Source organism: Chelonoidis abingdonii, chromosome 3 (genome assembly GCF_003597395.2).
Source record: "Chelonoidis abingdonii isolate Lonesome George chromosome 3, CheloAbing_2.0, whole genome shotgun sequence".
Lineage (NCBI taxonomy): Eukaryota > Metazoa > Chordata > Testudines > Testudinidae > Chelonoidis > Chelonoidis abingdonii.
The window spans coordinates 194,101,645-194,128,969 of record NC_133771.1 but is presented as its reverse complement, the minus strand read 5'-3'; the positions used below and the strand labels follow the sequence as shown (position 1 = coordinate 194,128,969).

At 43.9% G+C, this 27,325-nt stretch overlaps 1 protein-coding gene across 4 annotated transcripts in view; it reads right to left on the bottom strand.

The window, feature by feature from the left end:
- The window catches only part of CCDC85A (coiled-coil domain containing 85A), a 174,031-nt gene that overhangs the window by 7,904 nt on the left and 138,802 nt on the right, over positions 1-27,325 (bottom strand). The window contains exons 4-5 of one of the 4 annotated variants that reach the window (XM_075064429.1): positions 6,587-6,706; positions 569-667 (exon numbers count right to left, since the gene is read on the bottom strand). The exons of 2 other annotated variants lie outside the window; for them this stretch is intronic. In XM_075064429.1, the coding sequence (XP_074920530.1) occupies positions 569-667; positions 6,587-6,706 (219 nt within the window). The remainder of the gene's footprint in view (positions 1-568; positions 668-6,586; positions 6,707-27,325) is intronic. One more of the 4 variants, XM_075064426.1, reaches the window with a different exon arrangement.

The window sequence follows — 27,325 nt, the reverse complement described above, 5'->3', positions numbered from 1 at the left end:
TTTACAGGTAAAAGAGACATTAACACTTAACCATCTGTTTATGACAACGCTGTCCTCGGGAGCCAAAAAATCGTACTGTGTTGTAGGTGAAACTGTGTTATATCGAACTTGCTTTGATCTGCTAGAGCGCGCAGCCCTGCCCCCCCGGAGCGCTGCTTTACCGGGTTATATCCAAATTCGTGTTATATCGGGGTAGAGGTATATACCTGCCCAATGTCACACAGAGATTAGACATCTTTTAACCTCCTAGTCTTGATGACAAAGCTGTGAATAAAACCCAGGTCTCCTGAGTCCCATTCTAGTGTCTTATCCATTGGACCACTTTCTCTCTCTATAGAGATATATTTATATATTATAAACATAAAATACGCTGACGAAAGTGCAATGATTATTTAGTTCGTAAAAATTCAGTAAATTATATTATTGAAAAATCAGAGTGTAATTGGCTTAATTTTTATATGAAAACTTTAAAGGCACATTGTCAGCAATTTTTAAATATTAATAACTTGGGTACAAATATTGTTTCAGGTTTCAGTACAGAATACAAAATTAAGCACATTAAACTTACATTGCACATTTCTCTGACTATAGCTTTTTCTGTCTCACTAAGGTCATGATCATATTCTTTACCATGCTGCCGATCTATATTTTCCTGAGCTTCCAAGACCTGGGTATGTTAAAAAAAAAGTAAATTTTATTTTACAAATGGAATTTGTTCAACTACAATAAGAACATTAAGAAATTTAACCTCTAAAAAGACCTTTTCAGTGTAAGAATATGCATGTGTAACTGAATAATAGATTTAAGTGTAATGAAGCAGATCAGAATATGCAGTCAGCACACAATTCCTTCAGTATACAATGCAATTGGACTAGATTTAAAAACTTGATGCAGAAATTAGGAGGTCAGAACAGATGATCAGAATGGTCTCTTTTGGTCCTAAGATATGAAAGGGGCTGCACCTTACATCAGTACTATAACCTACATGGAACTTGTACACAGTAGAACCTAAAGGATATAAACACCAGAGTTATGGACTTACCAATCAACCGGACATCCTGTCAAACTGGAAGTCATCAATCAGATAGTAGCGCATAGAAAAAAGAGAGAAAAAGCAAATACTGTACTGCCTCAGGGCATTAGACCCGAGGCTCTGGGCCTCAGCCATGGAGGGTTGGGGCTGCAGCTGCAGGGTCGGAGACAGGGGGGACGGGGCGGTCGGGCTCCAGGCAGGGTTGGGGCTCAGGGCTCTTGACCCTTGGGAGCACCATGGCTCTGTTCCCGGCTTCAGCTCCACAGGGGGTGCCAGGGCTTGGGTCTTCAGCCCCATGGCTCTGCTCCTGGTTTCAGCCCCAGGGGGGCTGGGGCTTGAGCTATGAGGGAAGTACTGGTTTCAGCCCCAGCGCTCACCCTGTAGCTAAAGCCTCGATCCCACCCCCCCACTCCCTCCTGCTGAAATCAGGAGTAGAGCTGCTGGGCTGAAGCCCCAAGCCCCAGTGCCCTGCCCCAGCTGAAGCCAGGAACAGAGCTGTGAAGCTGAAGCTCCGATCCTTGGTCCTACAGGCACCAACTCCATGGGTGCTCTGAGGCTGGAGCATCCACGGGAAAAAAATAGTTGGTGCTCAGCCCACTGGCAGGACCCACCAATCAGCTCCTCTCCCTCTCTCCTAGCGCCCCCCCACCCACCACAGTCAGCTGTTCAGCGGTGTACAGGAGGTGTTGGGGATGAGAGGGAGGAATGGAAGCAGCAAGGGGCAGAATGGGGGCAGGGGCAGAGCGGGGGTAGGGAGAGGTGGGACAGGAAACGGTGCGGCAGGGTTGGGGGCTTGAGGGGAAGGGTGTAGTGGGGGCCAGGCGTGGCGTAGAGCGGGAGTTGAGCCCCTGGGAACACAGAAAGTCAGCACCTCTGCCTGGCGCCATTCCCCCACTGAAACTAGGAGCAGTCTGGCGATTCCCACAGGGCAGAAGCTGGGAACGGAGCATTGGGGCTGAAGCCCTGAGCCCCAGTGCCCCCTGCAAGGCTGAAACCAGAAGCTAAGCTATGGGGCTAAGCTGAAACCCAAGGACCAGTACTCCCTCCAGGTCTAAAGCCCCGAGTCCTGGTGCTCCTGGGGTGCAGAAGCCCTGAGCCCCCCCCCCCCCCCCCCCCCGCTGGAAGCCTTGGTGGCCCTTAAGGTCAGAAGCTCCAACACACACACCCTGCTGGGAGTCCTGACCCCGCCCCCCAACCCTGTAATGCAGCCCCAGTTCCCCCATGTCTGAAGTTCATTATGTCATTTGCAGAGTTACTATAATTTCAGAGTTACAGACAACCCCCATTCCCAAGGTGTCTGTAACTCTGAGGTTCTACTGTATCTCTACATGGAAATATGGCTTTTGGGTGATAAAACAATTCTGGCTATAACATAAAAGCATGTGCTTCCATATGAAATGTTCACCTTGTTATTTCATATGTAAAAACACTCAATGGATTAGATTCAAATAAAAAAAAATCATGCCATTCACTCAGACCTACTAATTTAATATCGGTTCCTAGAAGTTAACCTCTTCCCATTTAGGACTGAGGACTTAGTGCAAATGTTCTACTTGTCACAAGCAAAAGTGGTACCTACGCTTTCCATTTTACTAGCTAATTAGTCATCTTCTTCCTGTAAATATGCACAAAAACGATGGACCCACTGACATCAATGTGCATTGGACTATGCCCTTGGGATTTGGATTCAGGGGAGAATCCTGATTCAGGAGAGCACTTACACACACCCACACTTAACTTTGAAGTCCATGGAATTTAAACACATGCTTAACTTAAGCATGTGCTCAAGTGCTTTACTACAGGACTGCCCGGGGGGGGCAAGTGGGGCAATTTGCCCCAGGCCCCGGGCCCTGCAGGGGCCCCGCTAACCCTGGCCGAGAATCTCTTCCCTGGCTAGAGGCGCCTTTGTAATTTTTACTCACCCGGAGGCGGTCCGGGTCTCCGGCGGCACTTCAGTGGCGGGGGGCCCTTCAGTCGCTCTGGGTCTTAGGCAGCATTTCAGCGGCGGGTCCCTCAGTGCTGCCGAAGACACGGAGAGAGTGAAGGACCCGCCGCCGCAGACGCAGAGCACTGCCCGGTGAGTACAAGCACCGCAGTGGGTGGCACCTTTCTTTATGTTCGCTCCCCCGCTTTGCCCCAGGCCCCCTGAATCCTCTGGGCAGCCCTGCTTTACTAAACTGAAGCTTTGGGGGGCACCTTTCCCAGATACACCACATAGGAGCTGACTTTTTGTGTGCTCCAGAGAATTGTATTAAAAATCAACTTAATATTTAATAGACTTCAGTTTTGAGGAAAACAAAGATATAATTTATTTTATTTTTGCTAAATATATACGTGGTGATGGTGAAAGGTGCTACTCTCTTCTATGTTCTGAGTCACTGAGGTACAAACACTAAGGATATACCTCACCCTACCTAGACAGTTCTTAAAGGATTTGTGGGGGTTAAGTAACTCCTGGATGGAAAATAAAACTTCCTGAAATTCCTTTATGTTGCAGAGCATCTGCACAAAAGGAGGGTCAGTGGCCAACTTCATCTTACACATAGGGATAAAAAACCCACAGCTGGCCTGGGTCAGCTGACTCGAGACCCAGAGCTCATGCTGCAAGGCTGAAAAATCGTTATGTAGACGTTCAGGATCAGACTTCAGCCCAAACTTTGGGACCCTGTGATGGTGGAGGGTCCCACAGCTTGGGCTCCAGCCCAAGCCTGAATGTCTACATACAGATTTTGAGCCCCGACAGCCCAAGCTCCACAAGCCTGAATTGGCTGACCCAGGCTAGCTCCTGCCATGCCACAAGTCTTTTATCCCTGTGTAGACATACCCTCAGTGATCTTAAGTCAGGAGCTTAAGGCCTGGTCTACAGTTAGGACTTGTAAACCAACTAAAGGTATGACATCAACATGCACAAATTAAAGTACGTTACCCCCCATGTGGATGCTTTCACTCAGGAGTAAAGGATTAAGTTACAGCAAATTAAGACCACTTTATTCCTGAATGACATCATCCACACAGGGATTTAATGTGCTTACACTGACTTCAGGCATTTAGATGATTCACCTTAACTTTCCTTAGTGCAGACATTCCTGCAGAAGTTTCACCAGCATAACCATGACAAATCGGGAAAGGAGGTGATTTTTTAATCAAATAATTATACCAGTGTACGCATATACACACACACACACACACACATATAAAGTTATATTGATCAAAAAGGACTAATATTGGTATAGCTGATTCCCCTTCCTGTACTGGAATAAGCTACACCAGAATAAGGATTTTTATACTGCTATTGTAATGCAGTTATAGCAGTTTTTACTGATTCAACTAGACTAGTGTAGTTTAAAAAAAAATCAGTACAAATTTCTAATGTAGACAAGGCCTTGCACAGGGGCTGAGGTGGCAACAAGAAACTGTGTTTAAGTACAGAGATTCCATGAGAGTTCCAGGCTTATCTATACACAAAAGCTTTCTCACTTTATAGATACCAGCGTAGTTAAAGTGGAACGATCCCGTTACTGTAGATAGAGTGTTGTTGGTATAAAGGGGCCTTCTACTGGCATAGGTATTCCTATATAGAAAGGGAATAAGCTCTACCAGGAAAAGGCACCTATATGCTAGTATAAATGTGTTCATACTAGGGCTTGTACCACCCCTAACCAAAACAGTTATACAGGTAACTTTCCATTACAGACCAGGCCCAAGAGAGACAGAGGTCCAAGTGAGCTTATTCTTGGAGACAGGGCAGTGGAGGGAGCTGCCTTATGTGTTGTTTGTGACCACCTCTTTTCAAGGGATCAGGACTCATGTACATTTTTCAGTCTGGCTGAAAGGAAGAAATCTTATTTAACTGGATAAAATTTAGCACACACAGGGAAATGCCTAGCATCGTTCATCTCTATTTCTGCCTGCTGATACAATTCCTATCAGGATAAAAGCAGGGGCATCACATCACAGAAAACTAAATTTTGTATACATCTAACCATTTTAAGAATCCTAATGAGTACTTTACCACTGTAAACACATCCACTTACACTATCAGACACTATCAAAAGCAAGTTGATAATTGTTCCAATCAAAGTGATTTGCCAGACGCTATACAGAGATAACGACAATAATCTTATTTTGTACATCCATATGATCTCTAGGCTAAGTTGTTTTGTGCAGCTTTGTTTTCCATAATGACAGCAGGTGAAATTCACCCATCTGTGGAGGACACACACTACCTTTGTTGCTGCTGAAACATGCACTTCTCAAGCAGAGAGGAAACTGAATGGCTTTCCCACCCCTGGATACTACACGGCTGAGATTTGTACTGCCCCCAAGGAGATTGGGTATAGGGGAGCAGCCACAGGAACCTCAATTATGTGCAGGTGGCAGGAGGCTAGTCTTAAGGTACAGTAGTGGATGTGGAGAGGCTGACCAAACCCTGACATTCTGCTGAAGGAATGGCTTTCATTGCCACAATGCCTAAACATTTAACGAGAATAAAATCTGTTTACTCAAGCTTAATGTAGGAGAATTCAATGTCACCCATCCACATGACTTCACTGGCACTTTTGTCTGAGTGACGAGTGCAAAACTGGGCTCCTTAAGTAACTAATTTATCCTTATGTCATTTCCTGGTATGGCAGGTAAGGAGTTACAGTGAGTATTATTCCTGTTTTCAAATGAGTAAGCTGTGTAAGAATGATTCCCCCATACCTCACAGAAGGTTATCACTGTCAGACCTGGGAGTTCCTGGTTCTATGCTCAGACCATTAGGTCATGCCTTTCTCTGTCAATTAGTTAACACAATTGTCCAAACTGTCCCGAAAGGAGAAAAGATTTCTATTGCATAGCTGAGGCATATATAGTGGTGGGACCGTGTACTTGCACAGTTGCCATGAGAAATCTCATGATATGCTAGTACCTCCTGACTGGTCATTGTAACATTTTGTTTCATTGAGGGAAGTAGTTGCTGCTAAAGTCACAAAGGCCCAGACTGTGAGCCCTCTGCTCACATAATTTCTTAGAAATCAACAGGACTATTTCTTGTGTGCTCAGCAAAGTAAGAAAGAGGCTCACAATCTGGATCAAAGTTAGCATGAGAACTGAAGAGATTATCATGCATCGTTTTCAGCACTACATAGTAGTAGAATCACACTCTCTGAAATCACATGACAAAGTTCATATCATTCATGTGCATATTGTATAATTTGGTTTCATTTTTATAAAAAGATGTGTTTGTGATATTCATATTATTCAACTTATACTGTAGCAGAGAATACATCTAGTCACAGAATGCTTGTCCTATCCTTCATCATAATCGTAGTCATAAAAGAAAATATGTATCATTTATTATGGGAACACAGTGGGAGCATTGTGCTAGACACTGTATGCTCATAATGGAGATAGTCCCTGACCCAAAGAGCTCACACTCTTAAGTATATGACTGAAATAAAAAATAATGTTGTATATGAAGATATTGCAGGGATATTGCTCTAAGTACAATGGAACATATGTCAAACAACATACGTAACATTCTGCACATACTGTATGGGAGTGTGTTACCTTAATAGCATTTACCACTGCTTCAGGCTGCTGAGAAGGTGAGACATGTCCACTGAAGCTAGCTGGATGGTTTGGAGAGCAGTAACTCCCATCCGCTCCTGATGGCATCCTAAGGGGACACTTAGTAGAAAATTAAAAACTATTTAATAATGAAAGATGTTTGTAACTAAATAAGCAGATGTAAATTTTTTTAAAACGTGGGTTTATCATGTGAGCATGGAGGGCATATTTCATTCAAAACCTTTGCCTTTCTCTATGACAAGTCTAAAACACCTCAGCTACATTGATCAAACTGCCTGAGTTTGATTCTCTAAAGATACTTGTTACCCTTGTGAGTGGTCACCTACGAGCACAGAGATGAAACATGGTTAAGTGGTTAGAGCACAAGGAACAAGATGCTTTGGCTCTAGTCTCAGCTTTGCCACTAACTTAGCATCTGCAAGGTGTTCTACCAAGGTCTGTCTGTGCAGAGCAGCTTGCTGTACTGGAGCCTCACTGAAATCTTGAGCATGTCACTGAAACACTGTGGCTCAGTTTTCCCATCTGGGAAATTAGCATACTGCTGCTTACAGACAGTCTTCAGAAGGGTGTTGTGAAGCTTAAAGGTAAACAGTTTTGGCTCCAAATATAAATGTCACAGTTCAGGGCAACTGCACCTGTTTTCACCTCCATGGTCCAGCTCCTCAGCTGTTACCTCTCTTGGGAAGAGACCTGTGTCTCTCTCCTTCTTGACAAGGGTTTTTCCAAGCTGCACAGTTCCCTGCCTACACTGATTCCCAGCAAGTCAGACGACCTACGCAGGCCTGCTTTGCTTTCTCCTCAGAGACTATACACAGAACAATTGCCCTCAATTAGAAGTTTCCACACAGCCAATTCTGAGCAAACACATTGTACTAAACGTCTGTCCCAGATCTGGACTTTAGCGTACAAAATCTGGGTGTTTACTGTGAACCTTCCCCAAGCTTATACCCAGCTTGGATCTATTCTCGCTGCCACCAGCCAGGAATTTTACAGGGCCTGATCCCTTCCCTCTCTCTGGTCTCCCAACCGTCCCTGGGGACCCAGAAACCGAACCCCTGGGTCTCCCTATCTTCACGGACAAACAGTTCTTCCCCCTTTCCCTCGTTATTCTGCTCCCTCCGCTTCCCCTCCCTTTTTCCCTGGGTAGCCTGGGCGATGCAGTACTTAACTCCTGAAGGCAAACAAAGAGGAAATCACCTCCCCCTGAGGCGATGCATTCAAATCTAGTAAAGCTAATATAAAAGATTTTCCAACCCCTTCCTGTAGCCCTCCCAGAGAAGCCCCAAAAACCTCAGCCGGTTTTAAAAAAGAATTTATATAAAAAGAAAGAAAATACAAACATAATCTTGCATTAAGAAACTCAATATAGGCTCTTGCTTATAAGAATATGAATAAACAGTCTGATTAAAAGATAGCCCGTTTAAACCAGTCCAGCAAATCAAACACACTGTAATACAACACAAAGCTCCTCACAGCCAAATTACTTTGTTTCCTTTTTGTACTCACAGATGTTTAGAGAGATTTGGAAAGAAGAGGGAGTTAGAAAGAAAAGCTTGTTTCTCACAGCCGAGGAAACAAAAAGACCCAGAAAATCACACACCTGTAATACAACATCAAAGCCCTCACAGGCCGAATTACTTTGTTCCTTTTGACCCAGATGTTAGTACAAATTTAAAGAAGAGGCAGTTAGAAGAAAGTTGTTTCTCACAGCCGAACAAAAGACCCAGAAAAAAGCCAAAACCTGCAGAGGTTCCCCACCCTTCCTTTTGAAAAATCTGTTTTCCTGACTGGTCCTCTGGTCAGGTGTTTGGTTCCCTATGTAACCCCTTTACAGTAAAAGAAGATTAACCACTTACCTTACCTATCTATTTATGACACACATATATTTTCAAGGTGAAGGTATTACAGAGGAACAGGGGGCGGTTCTAGACATTTCGCTGCCCCAAGCACAGCGGCAATGCTACAGGGGGCGCTTCTGCCGGTCGCCAGTCCCGCTGGCTCCGGCTGACCTTCCGCGGGCATGCCTGTGGGGTTACGCTGGTCCCGCAGCTTCGGTGGAGCCTTCCTGTGGCGTGCCTTGCGAGAGGGTTCCACTGGTCCCGCGGCTCCACCGAAGCCGCGGGACCAGTAGACCCTCCGCAGGCACACCTGCAGGAGGTCCACCGGAGTCACCTGCCGCCCTCCCGGCGACCGGCAGAGCGCCCCCCACGGCATGCTGCCTCAAGCACATGCTTGGCGTGCTGGGGCCTGGAGCCGCCTCTGAAGGAAACGTATTACAACAATAAACAAAACCTACACACATGCTAATAAGCTTAGCAGAGATCATCCCAGTTCCAGCAAGGGCTCAGGAAGGATTCAGTCCATGAAATCCTACCAAGATTTTTTTCTGCAGTCACAAGTTCAGAACAGCTTTTGTTCAGAACAAGCACACCCAGGACTCAGAGTCACTCATTTATACAGTTTGGGTCTTTGACCTTGGGACCCTGGGAACAAGTAATCAGCAAAGGTCCCCTCCTCAGGGCAAAGCTTCAAAACATGAGCTCTTGTGTACCCAGAGAGGGTATATTTGCCTACATCTACATTTTCTGGGAAACTCACCTAGATTTGTTTGTCCCATAAGTTCATTTTTGTCTGGCACGTTGTTTTAAATAGTCCTTTGATCCTCATAACACTTCCCAGGGTTTACACTAGTCACATCTCCCCTACTGAAATTACATAGAATTGCACATTAACACAGAGTTTGCATTTTGAATACAATGGACTCCAAAAGGTACTTAAACTTAATTCAGTACATTTTTTTTCCCCAAGGATTTTGCAGGAAGTCACTGTATCTGTCACAGTAGGTTTTGAGAATGAATGCCTAACCTCAATCAAAATGTTTATATGAGTGGGAGTGGATTTTTTAATTACAGTTAAATTGACTGGGAAGAGTTTAATTTTGGAACATTCCCTTGTAGAGTTTGCAGCCCAAATCCTGCTGTACTTATTCGGAGCGGGGCAGTGTGAGTGGGGAAAGATACATGACTCCTGATTTATCCTTTTCCCACTTTAAACATATGCAGTCTGCTAAAGATAAAGTGACAGGTGGGTCCTCGAAAGTCACCTGCATTCTCTCACTGCTTGTGCAATGGCATCAAATGTTACCAGCCTTGGAAGCAGCTCCCATTTATGGAGATATGGCTCAGACGGCAGCCTGGCAAGTCCATTCTCTTTACTTCTGGCCTGTGGCATTCAGAAATGCCATGGGTGGCATCAGTGGATCTTCTCCCACTCTGAGAGGAGTGTAGACTTCCAGTGAGTAGGGGAATGAGGCAGTGAAGGAAAAGGGAAGGGATAGCTCAGTGGTCTGAGCATTGGCCTGCTAAAACCAACAAGGATTGTGAGTTCGACCCTTGAGGGGGCCATTTAGGGATCTGGGGCAAAAATCTATCTGGGTATTGGTCCTGCTTTGAGCAGGGGGTTGGACTAGATGACCTCCTGAGGTCCCTTCCAACCTTGATATTCTATGAGAGGAATTTAAAAAATGTAACAATACAAAAACTCCAAAGAAAAAAAAACCCACCAATGATACAGAGACAAAGATGGATAGGGGAGAGGGAAAGCCAAGAGAGTAGCAGCTGGTCTTGCATGAGAAGATGTAGGAAACACCTACACTGCAATAAAAAAACCTGCAGCACCACGTCTCAGAGCCTGAGTCAACTGATGCACGGTATGTCTATACTTAGCAGGGTGCGACACTGTAGCAATCGATCCACTCAGGGTCAAGTTAGTGGGTCTAGTGAAGACCCACTAAACTGACCACAGATAGCTTTCCTTTCCTGTCAACTCCACCGGAATGAGAAGTGTAAGATAAGTCAACAGGAGAATTTCTCTCCTCAACCCAGCACAGTGTAGACACTGCACTAAGTGGACCTAAGCTATGCCAATTCCAGCATGTTATTCATCTTATTGTGTAACTTTGGTCGACTTAACCCCGTAGTGTAGACCTATCCTCAGTCTCATGGGGTTTAGGCTGCAGGGTGAAAATTGCACTGTAGAAGCTTGGGCCCAGGCTGGACCCCAGGCTCTGAGACTCACACTCTGTGCAGGCTCCAGCCCAAACCTGAACAGGCACACTGCAACTGTTAGCCCCACAGCGTTAGCCCCACGCTCCTGAGTCAGCTGACCTGGGCCTTTTACTGCAGTGTAGATGTCCCCTAAGGAGATACCAAAGCATAAAGAGTTTGAGGACCAGCATGATCTAGTGGATGAAGCACTGAGGCAGGGTTCGACAACCTTTGGTACGCGGCTTGCCAGGGTAAGCACCCTGGTGGGTTGAGCCGGTTTGTTTACCTGACACGTCTGCAGGTTTGGCCAACTGTGGCTCCCACTGGCATGGTTCACCGTCCCAGACCAATGGGGGTGGTGGGAAGTGGCACGGGCTGAGGGATGTGCTGGCCTCCACTTCCCAGAACCCTCATTGGTCTGGGACGGCGAATCACGGCCAGTGGGAGCCACAATCGGCCAAACCTGCAGATGCAGCAGGTAAACAAACTGGCCCAGCCCACCAGGGTGCTAACCCTGGTGAGCTGCCTGCCAAAGGTTGCCGATTCCTGCACTGAGGAAAGCTGGGTTGTATTACTGCCTCTGCCACTGATCTACTGTAAGACCTTGGTAAGTCACTCCCCACTCTTCTTCTGTTTCACCTCTCACTCTTCATCTGTCTTGACCATTTACATTTGTAAACTCTACAAGGCAGGGGCTGTCTCTCACATTGACCATCTCTACACTATAGACTTCATCCAGCATAGCTATGCCGGCCATAGGTGTGAATCTTGACTTACATAGCTACATAGACAGAAGCCAGTAAAAGTTGCATCAACACTAGAAGCACTTTGCCAGTATAGTATAATGGTATAGGTATACTGGTAAAACATCCCTAGTGTAGACATGGCCTATGTGCTTAGCTGGGGCCTTTAGGTACTTCTGTAATAGAAGTAGTAAAATCATAATAGCCACTGATCTAAGCATTTAAACAACAAACAACAACAGTTAGTAATTCTTTTCAACAGGGACTTAGGGCTTGGCTACACTTGCAAGTTGCAGCGCTGGCGAGGGGGTTACAGCGCTGCAACTTAGCAGGTGTCTACACTTAAAAGCTCAGCCAGCACTGCAACTCCCTGTTTGCAGCGCTGGCTGTACACCTGGGTCTGCTTCTGGTGTAGCGAGACCAGCGCTGGTGATGCAGCGCTGGTCATCAGGTGTGGACACTCACCAGCGTTTTTATTGGCCTCCAGGGTATTAGGACTTATCCCAGCATTCCTTTTCAGCCTCTCTGGTCTTGGCGCGGGCTGGCAAGGGCTGGGAAGTGGGAGGGCTGTGGAGCATGGGTTCTGGGAGGGAGTTTGAGTGTTGGAGGGGGCTCAGAGCAGCGGTTGGTGTGTGGGAGGAGGTGTGGGGTGCCCAGATCTGAGGGGTGCTCAGCTCAGGCAGCTTCCTACAAGTGGTGAACTGTCCTGGCTGGTCCTGGCTGAGGCGTGCAGGCAGCTCTTGTGCACTGCCTCTGGCCGCAGGTTCTGCCCCGCAGCTCTCATTGGCCGGGGTTCCCAGCCAGTGGGAGCTGCGGAGCTAGTGCTCGGGGCGGTGGCAGCACACGGAGTTGCCTGCCACACCTCCACCTAGAACAGCTGAGACAGGTTGCCACTTGTGGGGAGCCGCCGAGGTGAGCAACCTCCTGATTTGACACCCCCCACCTCTCCTGTGCCCCAACGCTGCCCCAAGACCCCTCCTGCACCCAGACTCCCTCCGAGAGCCTGCGCTCCACACCCCTCCCACTCCCCAACCCTCAGTCCCACACCCCCTCCCCACCTAAACTCTCTTCCTCTAGTTAACTGACATTTTCACTTACTGGCACCCCCATTCCCTCAACATGATGGATAATAGTTTTTACTGTAGTAATTGTGAGTGCCTCCATTTTTGGGTGTCCAACCTAAGGTCTCACAAGGGGACCAATTTTCAGAAGGAAAGTGCTCAGCACTTTTTGAGAATCAGCCCTTTGAAGTGTCTCAAAAGAACACCCAAACTGAGGCAAACAAAACCTCTAGTCACTTTTGAAAATCATGATCTTGTTTGGAAATGTTAAAAAATTAAAGCTGATTCCTATATTGAAAGTGAAGTTAGGTAAAACTCTTGGTATTCTTCGATGATTGATGGATGCTAGGTGAAGTCTTGGATGATTCTGCAGCACAGCACTTGCAATTCTCTATTAAATGCCCACAAGAGGTACCTACATAGTTACTAATTACCATAGGAACTTTTTGGGTGGCAAGGAGCCTGCACATGAGAGTTGTGGAGTGGCCTGAATTCACCCCATAGAAGAAAGTATTAGAAGCAAGTCCTTGCTTCTTTGTTAAAATCAGTGAACTCAGGGTTCCTCACCATAACTGCAGGACCTCTTGCACCTTATTCTGAGGCAGCTGGTTCTGGCTTCTGTCAGAGACAGACATGAAATAGACTGACCGTTGGTTTGATCCACTATGGCATTCCTATGGTCACTACTGGGCACTGTAGACTCCATTATGAGCCTGAGAATCATAGAATCATAGACTATCAGGCTTGGAAGGAGCTCAGGAGGTCATCTAGTCCAATCCTCTGCTCAGAGCAGGACCAATCCCCAACTAAATCGTCCCAGCCAGGGCTTTGTCAAGCCTGACCTTAAAAACCTCTAAGGAAGGAGACTCCCCACCTCCCTAGGTAACCCATTCCAGTGCTTCACCACCCTCCTAGTGAAAACATTTTTCCTAATATCCAGCCTAAACCTCCCACACTGCAACTTGAGACTATTACTTCTTGTTCTGTCATCTGCTACCATGAGCAGTCTAGATCCAACCTCTTTGGAACCCTCCCATCATCCAGATCATTAATAAACATTTTGAACAAAACAGCCCCAGGCCTGACCCCTGAGGCATTCCACTTTATACCTGCTCTGCAACTAGACATCGAGCCGTGATCACTACCCATTGAGCCCAATGACCTACCCAGCTTTCTATCCACCTTATAAATCCATTCATCCAATCCATACTTCTTTAATTTGCTGGCAAAAATACTGTGGGAGATCATTTCAAAAGTCAAGATATATTTGTTCACTGCTTTTCCCACATCCACAGAGCCAGTTCTCTCATCACAGAAGGCAAGCAGGTTGTCAGGCATGATTGCCCTTGGTGAATCCATGTTGACTGTTCCTGATCACCTTTCTCTCCTCCAAGTGTTCAAAATGGTTTCCTTAAGGACCTGCTCCACCATTTTTCAGGGACTGAGGTGATGCTGACCGGTCTGTAGTTCCTCAGGTTCTTTTTCTTCCCTTTTTTAAATATGGGCACTATATTTGCCTTTTTCCAGTCATCCTAATGCACATTGGAAAGCATAATCCTAACTATACATAGGATGGGGTCTAAATTAACTGTTTCCACTCCAGGAAGAGATCTTGTAGTCATTGTGGTAGTTCTCTGACAACATCCCCTCCATTAGAAAGAGACAGATAATAGGACAGAAAATATCATGTTGCCTCTATATAAATCCATGGTACACCCACATCTTGAATACTGTGTGCAAATGTGGTTGCTCCATCTCAAAAAGATACATTGGAATTGGAAAACATTCAGAAAAAGGCAACAAAAAATATTAAGATATGGAATGGCTTCCTTATGAGGAGAGATTAATAAGACCTGGACTTTTCACTTGGAAAAGAGATGGCTAAGCGGAGACATGATTGAGGTATATAAAATCATGACTGGTGTAGAGAAAGTAGATAAGGAAGTGTTGGTTACTACTTCTCATAACACAAGAACTAGGGGTCACCAAATGAAATTAATAGGCAGCAGGTTTAAAACAAACAAAAGGAGAATTTCTGCACACAATGCACAGTCACCTGTGGGATCCTTGCCAGAGGATGTTGTAAAGGCCAAGACCATAAACAGGGTTCAAAAAAGAACTAGATAAATTCATGGCACATAGGTCCATCAATAGCTATTAGCCAGGATGGGCAGAATGGTGTCCCTAGCCTCTGTTTGCCAGAAGCTGGGAATGGCAACAGGGGGTGGATCACTTGATGATTACCTGTTTTGTTCATCCCTCTGGGATACCTGGCACTGGCCACTGTCAGAAGGGTACTGGGCTAGATGGCCTTTGTCTTACCCAGCCGGGCCATTCGTATATTCTAAAACACTTCCCTTTCTTTTATAGCACAAAACTACAGCAGAGGGAGATGGAATCAATAACATGTGAATCTATTTTTCTATTGTAACTAAACCTATTGAATTCCTAATACCAGGTCACCCAAAGCAGCTCTTTAACGACAGGAAACAGAGTAAATCTATAACTATATTGTTCTAGGAAAAAAATAAAATAAACAGAAACCTTGCATCCCTGGCACTGACCCCAGAAAATTGGTGAAACTCAGACTTTATTTCCACAGTGCACAGGTGTAAGTGCACTTCACAATACCTAAGTCACACAGTAAAGGTTCTTCTGTAACAGTGCATGAAACAGCTTGCTCCTTTAAGTTGAAAGCTAATCCTAGGCTTTTTGCTACCTGAGCTACCATAAAATATCATTTTTCTGCCCACGCTACTGATAAACATAGCCATGAACGAATCCACTATAGCATATTATGACTATATCGGAACTCAACGTACATTCAATTTGTCAGCTAGCCTCCATCCACGAAAGTTTGTTGTTTACTATCTTGTTTACTATCTCACTAGCTTTGGCTATCCATCACACATGCAAGATAGCCAAAAGGAATACACTGCTACCCAGAGGACACTGTGTTCACCTCCAAAGCTTCCTTCAGAGAAAAATACATTTTTCTATCCACTGGAACACTGTCTCACTGTCTGCACCAATTGCTCACTTGGCACAGGACATTCTCCGTTCTACTTCAGCAAATGTAAAGCATATTCTTCCTGCTGAGTAACTCCCATCCAGTTCAATCACTGCCTGATTTTGAAATTCATTCACTTCCCCACTGTGACGGGTTCCCCCTGGGGTGCCATCTGGAAATGGGGTACCACTGAGCCCCCGATCCACCTGCCTGGGCTCCTTTACACTGTACTGCTGTGACAGCCTGCAAGCACTCTCCTGAGCTCCAGCATACATACAGTTAGGGACACACCAGCTGCAGATGTGATCAGCTCTGCCTGGGGAGGCTACAGCTAAGGAACTACCCAGCTGCTTAAGGAGCGTCCTCAGGAAGATTCCCTGTTGGGAGATGAGCTTCTTCTAAACTATTGTTTTCTCCTAATGGCTCATGAACCTGAATGGGCACTTCCCAGCCAGCATCTGACTGAGCATCTTTTGCCTAGGGGCATTTCCCAGGTGTAAACACATTTCTCAATATTCCTAACTCCAGATACAAAATGATACCTGTGTACAAATAGATATCATATTCAGTAAATCATAACCTTTCCAGTGATATTTCACATGGGCCTATCTTGCATAGAATACACCATAGTTACGCCATAATCATATCTCTATGAAGAATATGGGGTGCGATGTCCCACGCACCTCCCTGTTACTCTAGTTCTTGCAATATAGAGGGTATATTTATTGACTTGTTTGAAATACTCAAAAGAATGGGGAGGGGGTGGGGAGAGTAACTGGATAGCAGGATAAACTGGACTTACATGGCCATGCCTGAGGAAAGGCCATTAAGATAAACCAGCAAGGAGTTTGTTGAAATAATACTGTTGATTAAAATGTAATTATGTCATTTTTGTTCACTACGTTTCTTGCTTTATAGATATCAGAAAACTCCGTTAAGGTTGTTTTTTTTATAATTTCTTCAATGAAGGCGGCATTAAAACATATAGCCTCTCTGAATTCCCATCTGATGTCAAAACTTTTTCAGATGGATATTTCCAACTGCATTACTCTTGCTGTTTCTGAATCCTTCTTAGAGCAGATCTCATCACTAAATAACAATATAACTAGACTAGCCTTTCACACCCACAGCACAGAGCCTGAAGAAAAATGCACTGATCTTACAGCTAAACAGGACATTGAACAGCAGAACAAAGGAGCGGCATGTGTCATTTTTTAAAAATTTCAGTTTACAAATAATATTCTCAAAGGTAGTGGATACTGACACCTGGCATGTGACAGGGGCAAAACTTTTCGTAACCCTGACCCAGTAAATGAAGCAGTCTCTTATTAGCAATCTATATGCCTCCTATATCCATATAATCAGAAGGAAGTAATCTTTGGCAAAAAAACACACAATGTCAAGACCCTATTATGCACAGTTGAATGGATAAAGAGAAAAGTCAGAGCAAACAATGAATAGAAAGACCTGTCTGGGATCCATGCTTAGCCCTGCTGAATACAACGCTCTATTAATATTGTCAGTTGAGAAACTGAGTCAGAGAAGTGAAGTCAGTCAGCACAAGGCCACAAGGGGTCAGCATCTGACCCAGGATTAGAAGGTTGGAATTCCTAGCTCCTAGTCCTATGCTCAGAACATTTAGATCACATCTATTTTCTACTTATTTTTTACTTAACTACCACACTACTTTATAACAGCATATTAATGAAGCAAAGATGATTCAAACTTCACATTCTGGACTGTCCTTTAAACCTCATTGGAAAAACAATTCACTCTGAATTGTCGTCTGATGTACTTTTAAAAAGCATATGCTTTCCCCAGGCAATTTGACACAAAGTTATAACATATACATTAGACCAATTGCGAGATCAACATATTAGACAACAGCTAAAAGTTAATTTAGTGCATTTTGTCTACATGAGCATTTCTACTATATGAAAATCTTGCAATACCTTATTAAATCTCTAGAGTGGCATCATTGTACAAGAAGAAATTTGGGAGCTCTAATTACAGGTAGTCACATGGAGTAGTTCTCCAGTGACCGCCTGAAGTTACAGTAAAGTAGTGTGAGAGTTAATCATTCTTATCTGTCTTATCTTACATACCTACTCACATAATGGAAATACAACTCACTCCAGATAGTACTATATTTATAGACTTATAGCAGGTTTTTAAGTATTACTGTACCACAAACCTTAGAGCTAAACAGAATACATCTATGACTTCTACAGATCCTAAAATCATGTTGGTTATTTTCCTTTAGAAGGTAAATAGTTTTGGTTAGGCATTTTTATCAGCAATCCATGCTGAAATTGTACTGGTGGAGGTCTTCTCCCATTTTATTCCTACTGTGTGTTTCCAGTGTTCCTAAAGCAGAAATCACCCTTAATGGTATGAATTTCCTAGGTCTTCTCTAGATATTTATTAGATATATATTGTCAAATTAGCATCTTTTTGGAGTAAATCATATTTTCACTCCAGCTCCACCTGGTCTGAAGTTGCTAGCACTAGTAGTATCTTCTGAATCTGTGGTAACAATGACTCCATTTGCTACTTTCCTGCTAGTACCATGTCATGCCTGTTTGCTTTGCAGCTCTTTTCATCATAGTTTTGGTCAGTTCCTTTGGTCACTTTATGCCAACGACGAAGAAACACAAGCCTCTGAGAATTCTATCTCCTGTCTCTTTGGATAACTGTTCTGATCTGGCCTGTTGTAGCAGAGGAAGAGGCAAGTGTAAGAAGCTGAATATGCCCATTTGGGCAAACTGAGGCTTGAAGTGTGGACACACTGCAGCGCTGGTCGCTGTCAGTGTGGACACACTGCAGCGCTGGCCGTACACAGCTGTACGACCACAGCTGTAACTGCCAGCGCTGCAAAACTGTAAGTGTAGACAAAGCCTTAGAGTTGGCATTGTGCTGCAATAACTTCACTAGCTAAGTAAACATTTGCTGTTTGAGCACCTCAACTTGCAGTATTCAAAGGAGCTCCTATAACGACAATAGGGAGCAAAAGGCAAAACTGCTGTGCTGAAGAAACCTTATCTAGCAGCCTGTTTCAGTGAAATGCTAAAAATACAGTCTTGCAATAGCAGCCCAATAACATCACAGAGAGAAACAGCTATGTAATACACTTAGGAGGTGCGGATGATCTTTTCAACTTGACTGTTCTAATATGATCCCTTGTCGTTTTCATCCTTCAGACAGAACTTAATTGAAAAAGGAAGAAAACCATGCAAAGCAAAGCAAAGCAAAGCAAAAGAAAGCATTTAAAAGTTGCTAAAATAGAGGAAAATATGTCTCCTTTCAACATTTTTTTTGTTGGAAACAGTGTATTACATACAAAATTCCCTAACTATTTGTTCTGTAGAAATGGGAATGCATTTCTGTTATAATCATAATAGTTAATAGTGCTAAGAACCTCAAATGAAAATCAGTGCCTCATTGTGCTACGTCCTGTGCAAACATAATATGAGACAGTCTCTCTCCCAAAGAGCCTGCAATCTAAATAGAAAAGACAAAGGGGTGGACGGCGGGAGAATAGGCACAGGGAAGTGACATGCAACTGAATTCCCTGACAATATTGAATAAGAAACAGCCTGAGTTTGTATCTTCTGAGTGATTTTATGAAAACATTTTGGGCCTGCATCTCCATTATGTTACCCCTGATATAGATATGTGCACAAGTGCAAAGTGTAAATGACTGCACAAGATGAAAGGAACAGAGAATTGCCTGATTATTACAGACAAGGGGCCTGATCCTGAGACTTCCTGGGAATTCACAGCACACTGAGATTGTGGGATTGAGCCCCATGTGTGAAAAATCCTAGAAATAAAAGCATAGCTACAGAAATGAGAATGCTCCTATATAGACATCATAAACTGTATGCTGAACACATGTAAATGAGTGTTTAGATCAGCATTTGAAACCAGTTTAGGTTCTCAAGCATCTCATCCTGTACCATTCATCTTTTCAAAGGATGCTGGGATTTTTCTTTTTTATGAGAAAGTGATTAAAACAATTGTAACTGATGGCATATGAACCTAGTAATTGGGCTGATAACAATGACATACAAATGTATTTACCACAATATATAGTGAATCTTACTGTTCTCTGAAGTGATATACTGGTATCAATTTGGGAAGGGAGTCTGGATTTATTTTTCTGTTATATAAAGTAAAAATTTATAGATCTGCTAGTCACTGGACAAGCCTAAAGCTACCCTTTTGGAAAGGAAATAAGTGTTCAGTGGGGAGGGAAGAAAGGAGTAATAAAAGAGATTGGAGCAATTCTGTTTTAGGAAAAATTCTCTCAGGTCCATTTGCTTTCTTATGAGTCAATATTTTCAGTTTCGTTACTGACCCCATGGCCAGTGAAAACGCTGGCCAATTTCAAACTGTGTAAAATAAATAAATATTGATATTAAAAGCAAGGAAAATACAAGATGCTGAATAGGCATCTAAAACCTCCCATATGCCAGAAAATATGAGTCCTGCGAGTTGTGCTGCTGTCAAGAATCCATGCCTTCCTGCAGGTGCTATGATTTCTTCCAGGAAGTCACTTCTGTGTATGCACAGAATGCTTACCCCCACCACTTTCCCCAACTGAACATGAGAAATCGTTCTGAACATTTATGGTTCAAAGCAACCACTGTTCTCAAGGCAAATCCAATGCACACATTCATAAGAGGTGTTTGGAAAATGAACCTTTCTCCCTCAGGCAACCATCCCCTTTTGTCCTTTCACAAGAGGCAACAGCTTCCTATGTGCTACAAAAGGTGCTTTACTGCCCCTGACTGCCATCCATCTGAGCAGCTCAATGTGGCTTACAAAGACTCGCCCGAAGTTGTTTACTTTGTGAGAGAAGACTATAAAGATAGATCTCAGTTTTTCATTTTGGATCTGGACATCAAGCGTTCCAAAGCTGGGAGCAGTTTGGAGCTCAGGTTTTGGTTTGGCCCATTAAGTAGATAATGAGTTAAGAGTCAAAGAACTGGTTGGGGATCTTAGTGCTACCAATTTTGATGTACTTCCCTATCAGAGGTTTTGGTCTGGGCCACTTCTGGCAAATAGTGGCAGTGCTGTATCATCAGATTGATATTCTGCAGCAGTACTGACAGGAGTCACTAGGGATGCTTATGAACTAATAAATAAAGGATAAGGTCAAGGTTTTCTAAAGAAACTATAGTAAAAGCTGTTTTATCTGACACTTCACCAACCGGAAAGCTCTATAAACTGGTATTTCTGATCTTCACTGAAATTCTGGTTTATAGTCTGGTTGGCGCGGGGCTGGCAAGGGGCTGGGAAGTGGGAGGGGCTGTGGAGCATGGGTTCTGGGAGGGAGTTTGAGTGTTGGAGGGGGCTCAGAGCAGCGGGTTGGTGTGTGGGAGGAGGTGTGGGGTGCCAGATCTGAGGGGTGCTCAGCTCAGGCAGCTTCCTACAAGTGGTGAACTGTCCTGGCTGGTCCTAGGCTGAGGCGTGGCAGGCAGCTCTGTGCACTGCCTCTGGCCGCAGGTTCTGCCCCCGCAGCTCTCATTGGCCGGGGTTCCCAGCCAGTGGGAGCTGCGGAGCTAGTGCTCGGGGCGGTGGCAGCACACGGAGTTGCCTGCCACACCTCCACCTAAGAACAGCTGAGACAGGTTGCCACTTGTGGGGAGCCGCCCGAGGTGAGCAACCTCCTGATTTGACACCCCCCACCTCCTCCTGTGCCCCAACCTGCTGCCCCAAGACCCCTCCTGCACCCAGACTCCCTCCGAGAGCCTGCGCTCCACACCCCCTCCCACTCCCCAACCCTCAGTCCCACACCCCCTCCCACACCTAAACTCTCTTCCTCTTAGTTAACTGACATTTTTCACTTACTGGCACCCCCAATTCCCTCAACATGATGGATAATAGTTTTTACTGTAGTAATTGTGAGTGCCTCCATTTTTGGGTGTCCAACCTAAGGTCTCCAAAAGGGGACCAATTTTCAGAAGGAAAGTGCTCAGCACTTTTTGAGAATCAAGCCCCTTTGAAGTGTCTCAAAAGAGACACCCCAAAACTGAGGCAAACAAAACCTCTAGTCACTTTTGAAAATCATGATCTGTGTTTGGAAAATGTAAAAAAATTAAAGCTGATTCCTATATTGAAAGTGAAGTTAGGTAAAACTCTTGGTATTCTGATGATTGATGGATGCTAGGTGAAGTCTTGGATGATTCTGCAGCACAGCACTTGCAATTCTCTATTAAATGCCCACAAGAGGTACCTACATAGTTACTAATTACCATAGGAACTTCTTAGGGTGGCAAGGAGCCTGCCACATGAGAGTTGTGGAGTGGCCTGAATTCCACCCCCATAGAAGAAAGTATTTAGAAGCAAGTCCTTGCTTCTTTGTTAAAATCAGTGAACTCAGGGTTCCGTCACCCCATAACTGCAGGACCTCTTGCACCTTATTCTGAGGCAGCTGGTTCTGGCTTCTGTCAGAGACAGACACTGAAATAGACTGACCGTTGGTTTGATCCACTATGGCAATTCCTATGGTCACTACTGGGCACTGTAGACTCCATTATGAGCCTGAGAATCATAGAATCATAGACTATCAGGCTTGGAAGGGAGCTCAGGAGGTCATCTAGTCCAATCCTCTGCTCAGAGCAGGACCAATCCCCAACTAAATCGTCCCAGCCAGGGCTTTGTCAAGCCTGACCTTAAAAACCTCTAAGGAAGGAGACTCCACCACCTCCCTAGGTAACCCATTCCAGTGCTTCACCACCCTCCTAGTGAAAACATTTTTCCTAATATCCAGCCTAAACCTCCCACACTGCAACTTGAGACTATTACTTCTTGTTCTGTCATCTGCTACCACTGAGAACAGTCTAGATCCAACCTCTTTGGAACCCTCCCATCATCCAGATCATTAATAAACATTTTGAACAAAACCAGCCCCAGGCCTGACCCCTGAGGCATTCCACTTGATACCTGCTGCCAACTAGACATCGAGCCGTGATCACTACCCATTGAGCCCAATGACCTACCCAGCTTTCTATCCACCTTATAAATCCATTCATCCAATCCATACTTCTTTAATTTGCTGGCAAAAATACTGTGGGAGATCATTTCAAAAGTCAAGATATATTATGTTCACTGCTTTTCCCACATCCACAGAGCCAGTTCTCTCATCACAGAAGGCAAGCAGGTTGGTCAGGCATGACTTGCCCTTGGTGAATCCATGTTGACTGTTCCTGATCACCTTTCTCTCCTCCAAGTGCTTCAAAATGGTTTCCTTAAGGACCTGCTCCACCATTTTTCCAGGGACTGAGGTGATGCTGACCGGTCTGTAGTTCCTCAGGTTCTTTTTCTTCCCTTTTTTAAATATGGGCACTATATTTGCCTTTTTCCAGTCATCCCTAATGCACATTGGAAAGCATAATCCTAACTATACATAGGATGGGGTCTAAATTAACTGTTTCCACTCCAGGAAGAGATCTTGTAGTCATTGTGGATAGTTCTCTGACAACATCCCCTCCATTAAGAAAGAGACAGATAATAGGACAGAAAATATCATGTTGCCTCTATATAAATCCATGGTACACCCACATCTTGAATACTGTGTGCAAATGTGGTTGCTCCATCTCAAAAAAGATACATTGGAATTGGAAAACATTCAGAAAAAGGCAACAAAAATAATTAAGGATATGGAATGGCTTCCTTATGAGGAGAGATTAATAAGACCTGGACTTTTCAACTTGGAAAAGAGATGGCTAAGCGGAGACATGATTGAGGTATATAAAATCATGACTGGTGTAGAGAAAGTAGATAAGGAAGTGTTGTTTACTACTTCTCATAACACAAGAACTAGGGGTCACCAAATGAAATTAATAGGCAGCAGGTTTAAAACAAACAAAAGGAAGAATTTCTGCACACAATGCACAGTCAACCTGTGGGACTCCTTGCCAGAGGATGTTGTAAAGGCCAAGACCATAACAGGGTTCAAAAAAAGAACTAGATAAATTCATGGCACATAGGTCCATCAATAGCTATTAGCCAGGATGGGCAGGAATGGTGTCCCTAGCCTCTGTTTGCCAGAAGCTGGGAATGAGCAACAGGGGGTGGATCACTTGATGATTACCTGTTTTGTTCATTCCCTCTGGGATACCTGGCACTGGCCACTGTCAGAAGGGTACTGGGCTAGATGGACCTTTGGTCTGACCCAGCAGGGCCATTCGTATATTCTAAAACACTTCCCTTTCTTTATAGCCACAAAACTACAGCAGAGGGAGATGGAATCAATAAACATGTGAATCTATTTTCTATTGTAACTAAACCTATTGAATTCCTAATACCAGGTCACCCAAAGCAGCTCTTTAACGAACAGGAAACAGAGTAAAATCTATAACTATATTGTTCTAGGAAAAAAATAAAATAAACAGAAACCTTGCATCTCCCTGGCACTGACCCCAGAAAATTGGTGAAACTCAGACTTTATTTCCACAGTGCACAGGTGTAAGTGCACTTCACAAATACCTAAGTCACACAGTAAAGGTTCTTCTGTAACAGTGCATGAAACAGCTTGCTCCTTTAAGTTGAAAGCTAATCCTAGGCTTTTTGCTACCTGAGCTACCATAAAATATCATTTTTCTGCCTACGCTACTGATAAACATAGCCATGAACGAAAATCCACTATAGCATATTATGCACTATATCGGAACTCAACGTACATTCAATTTGTCAGCTAGCCTCCATCCACGAAAGTTTGTTGTTTACTATCTTGTTTACTATCTCACTAGCTTTGGCTATCCATCACACATGCAAGAATAGCCAAAAAGGAATACACTGCTACCCAGAGGACAGCTGTGTTCACCTCCAAAGCTTCCTTCAGAGAAAAATACATTTTTTCCTATCCACTGGAACACTGTCTCACTGTCTGCACCAATTGCTCACTTGGCACAGGACATTCTCCGTTCTACTTCAGCAAATGTAAAGCATATTCTTCCTGCTGAGTAACTCCCACTCCAGTTCAATCACTGCCTGATTTTGAAATTCATTCACTTCCCCACTGTGACGGGTTCCCCCTGGGGTGCCATCTGGAAATGGGGTACCACTGAGCCCCCCGATCCACCTGCCTGGGCTCCCTTTACACTGTACTGCTGTGACCAGCCTGCCAAGCACTCTCCTGAGCTCCAGCATACATACAGTTAGGGACACACCCAGCTGCAGATGTGATCAGCTCTGCCTGGGGAGGCTACAGCTAAGGAACTACCCAGCTGCTTAAGGAGCGTCCTCAGGAAGATTCCCTGTTGGGAGATGAGCTTCTTCTAAAACCTATTGTTTTCTCCTAATGGCTCATGAACCTGAATGGGCACTTCCCAGCCAGCCATCTAGACTGAGCATCTTTTGCCTAGGGGGCATTTCCCAGGTGTAAACACATTTCTCAATATTCCTAACTCCAGATACAAAATGATACCTGTGTACAAATAGGATAATCATATTCAGTAAATCATAACCTTTCCAGTGATATTTCACATGGCCTATCTTGCATAGAATACACCATAGTTACGCCATAATCATATCTCTATGAAGAATATGGGGTGCAGTGTCCCACGCACCCTCCCCTGTTACCTCTAGTTCTTGCAATATAGAGGGTATATTTATTGACTTGTTTGAAATACTCAAAAGAATGGGGGAGGGGGTGGGGAAGGAAGTAACTGGGATAGCAGGATAAACTGGACTTACATGGCCATGCTGTGAGGAAAAGGCCATTAAGATAAACCAGCAAGGAGTTTGTTGAAAATAATACTGTTGATTAAAATGTACATTATGTCATTTTTGTTCACTACGTTTCTTGCTTTTATAGATATCAGAAAACCTCCGTTTAAGGTTGTTTTTTTTATAATTTCTTCAATGAAGGCGGCATTAAAACTATAGCCTCTCTGAATTCCCATCTGATGTCAAAAACTTTTTCAGATGGATATTTCCAACTGCATTCACTTGCTGTTTCTGAATCCTTCCTTAGAGCAGATCTCATCACTAAATAACAATATAACTAGACTAGCCTTTCACAACCCACAGCACAGAGCCTGAAGAAAAATGCACTGATCTACAGCTAAACAGGACATTGAACAGCAGAACAAAGGAGCGCATGTGTCATTTTTTAAAAATTTCAGTTTACAAAATAAATATTCTCAAAGGTAGTGGATACTGACACCTGGCATGTGACAGGGGCAAAACTTTTCGTAACCCTGACCCAGTAAATGAAGCAGTCTCTTATTAGCAATCCTATATGCCTCCTATATCCTATAATATCAGAAGGGAAGTAAATCTTTGGCAAAAAAACACACAATGTCAAGACCCTATTATGCACAGTTGAATGGATAAAGAGAAAAGTCAGAGCAAACAATGAATATGAAAGACCTGTCTGGGATCCATGCTTAGCCCTGCTAGAATACAACGCTCTATTAATATTGTCAGTTGAGAAACTGAGTCAGAGAAGTGAAGTCAGTCAGCACAAGGCCACAAGGGAAAGTCAGCATCTGACCCAGGATTAGAAGGTTGGAATTCCTAGCTCCTAGTCCTATGCTCAGAACATTAGATCACATCTATTTTCTACTTTATTTTTTACTTAACTACCAACTACTTTCAAACAGCATATTAATGAAGCAAAGATGATTCAAACTTCACATTCTGGACTGTCCTTTAAACCTCATTGGAAAAAACAATTCACTCTGAATTGTCGTCTGATGTACTTTTAAAAAAGCATATGCTTTCCCCAGGCAATTTGACACAAAGTTATAACATATACAATTAGACCAATTGCGAGATCAACATATTAGACAACAGCTAAAAGTTAATTTAGTGCATGTTTTGTCCTACATGAGCATTTCTACTATATGAAAATCTTGCAATACCTTATTAAATCTCTAGAGGTGCATCATTGTACAAGAAGAAATTTGGGAGCTCTAATTACAGGTAGTACAATGGAGTAGTCTCCAGTGACCGCACTGAAGTTACAGTAAAGTAGTGTGAGAGTTAATCAATTCTTATCTGTCTTTATCTTACATACCTACTCAACATAATGGAAATACAACTCACTCCAGATAGTACTATATTTATAGACCTTATAGACAGGTCTTTTAAGTATTACTGTACCACAAACCTTCTTAAGAGCTAAACAGAATACATCTATGACTTCTACAGATCCTTAAAATCATGTTGGTTATTTCCTTTAAGAAGGTAAATAGTTTTGGTTAGGCATGTTTATCAGCAATCCATGCTGAAATTGTACTGGTGGAGGTCTTCTCCCATTTTATTCCTACTGTGTGTTTCCAGTGTTTCCCTAAAGCAGAAATCACCCTTAATGGTATGGAATTTCCTAGGTCTTCTCTAGATTATTTATTAGATATTGATGTCAAATTAGCATCTCTTTTGGAGTAAACTCATATTTTCACTCCAGCTCCACCTGTCTGAAGTTGCTAGCACTAGTAGTATCTTCTGAATCTGTGGTAACAATGACTTCCATTTGCTCACTTTTCCTGCTAGTACCATTCCATGCCTGTTTGCTTGCAGCTCCTTTTCATCATAGTTTGGTCAGTTCCTGGTCACTTTTATGCCACCGAGAAACCAAAGCCTCCTGAGAAGTTCTATCTCTGTCTCTTTGGATAACTTGTTCTGATCTGGCCTGGTTGTAGCAGAGGAGAGGCAAGTGTAAGAAGCTGAATAATCCCATTTGCAAACTGAGGGCTTGGCTACACTTGCAAGTTGCAGCGCTGGCGAGGGGGTTACAGCACTGCAACTTAGCAGGTGTCTACACTTAAAAGCTCAGCCAGTGCTGCAACTCCCTGTTTGCAGCGCTGGCTGTACACCTGGGTCTGCTTCCGGTGTAGCGAGAC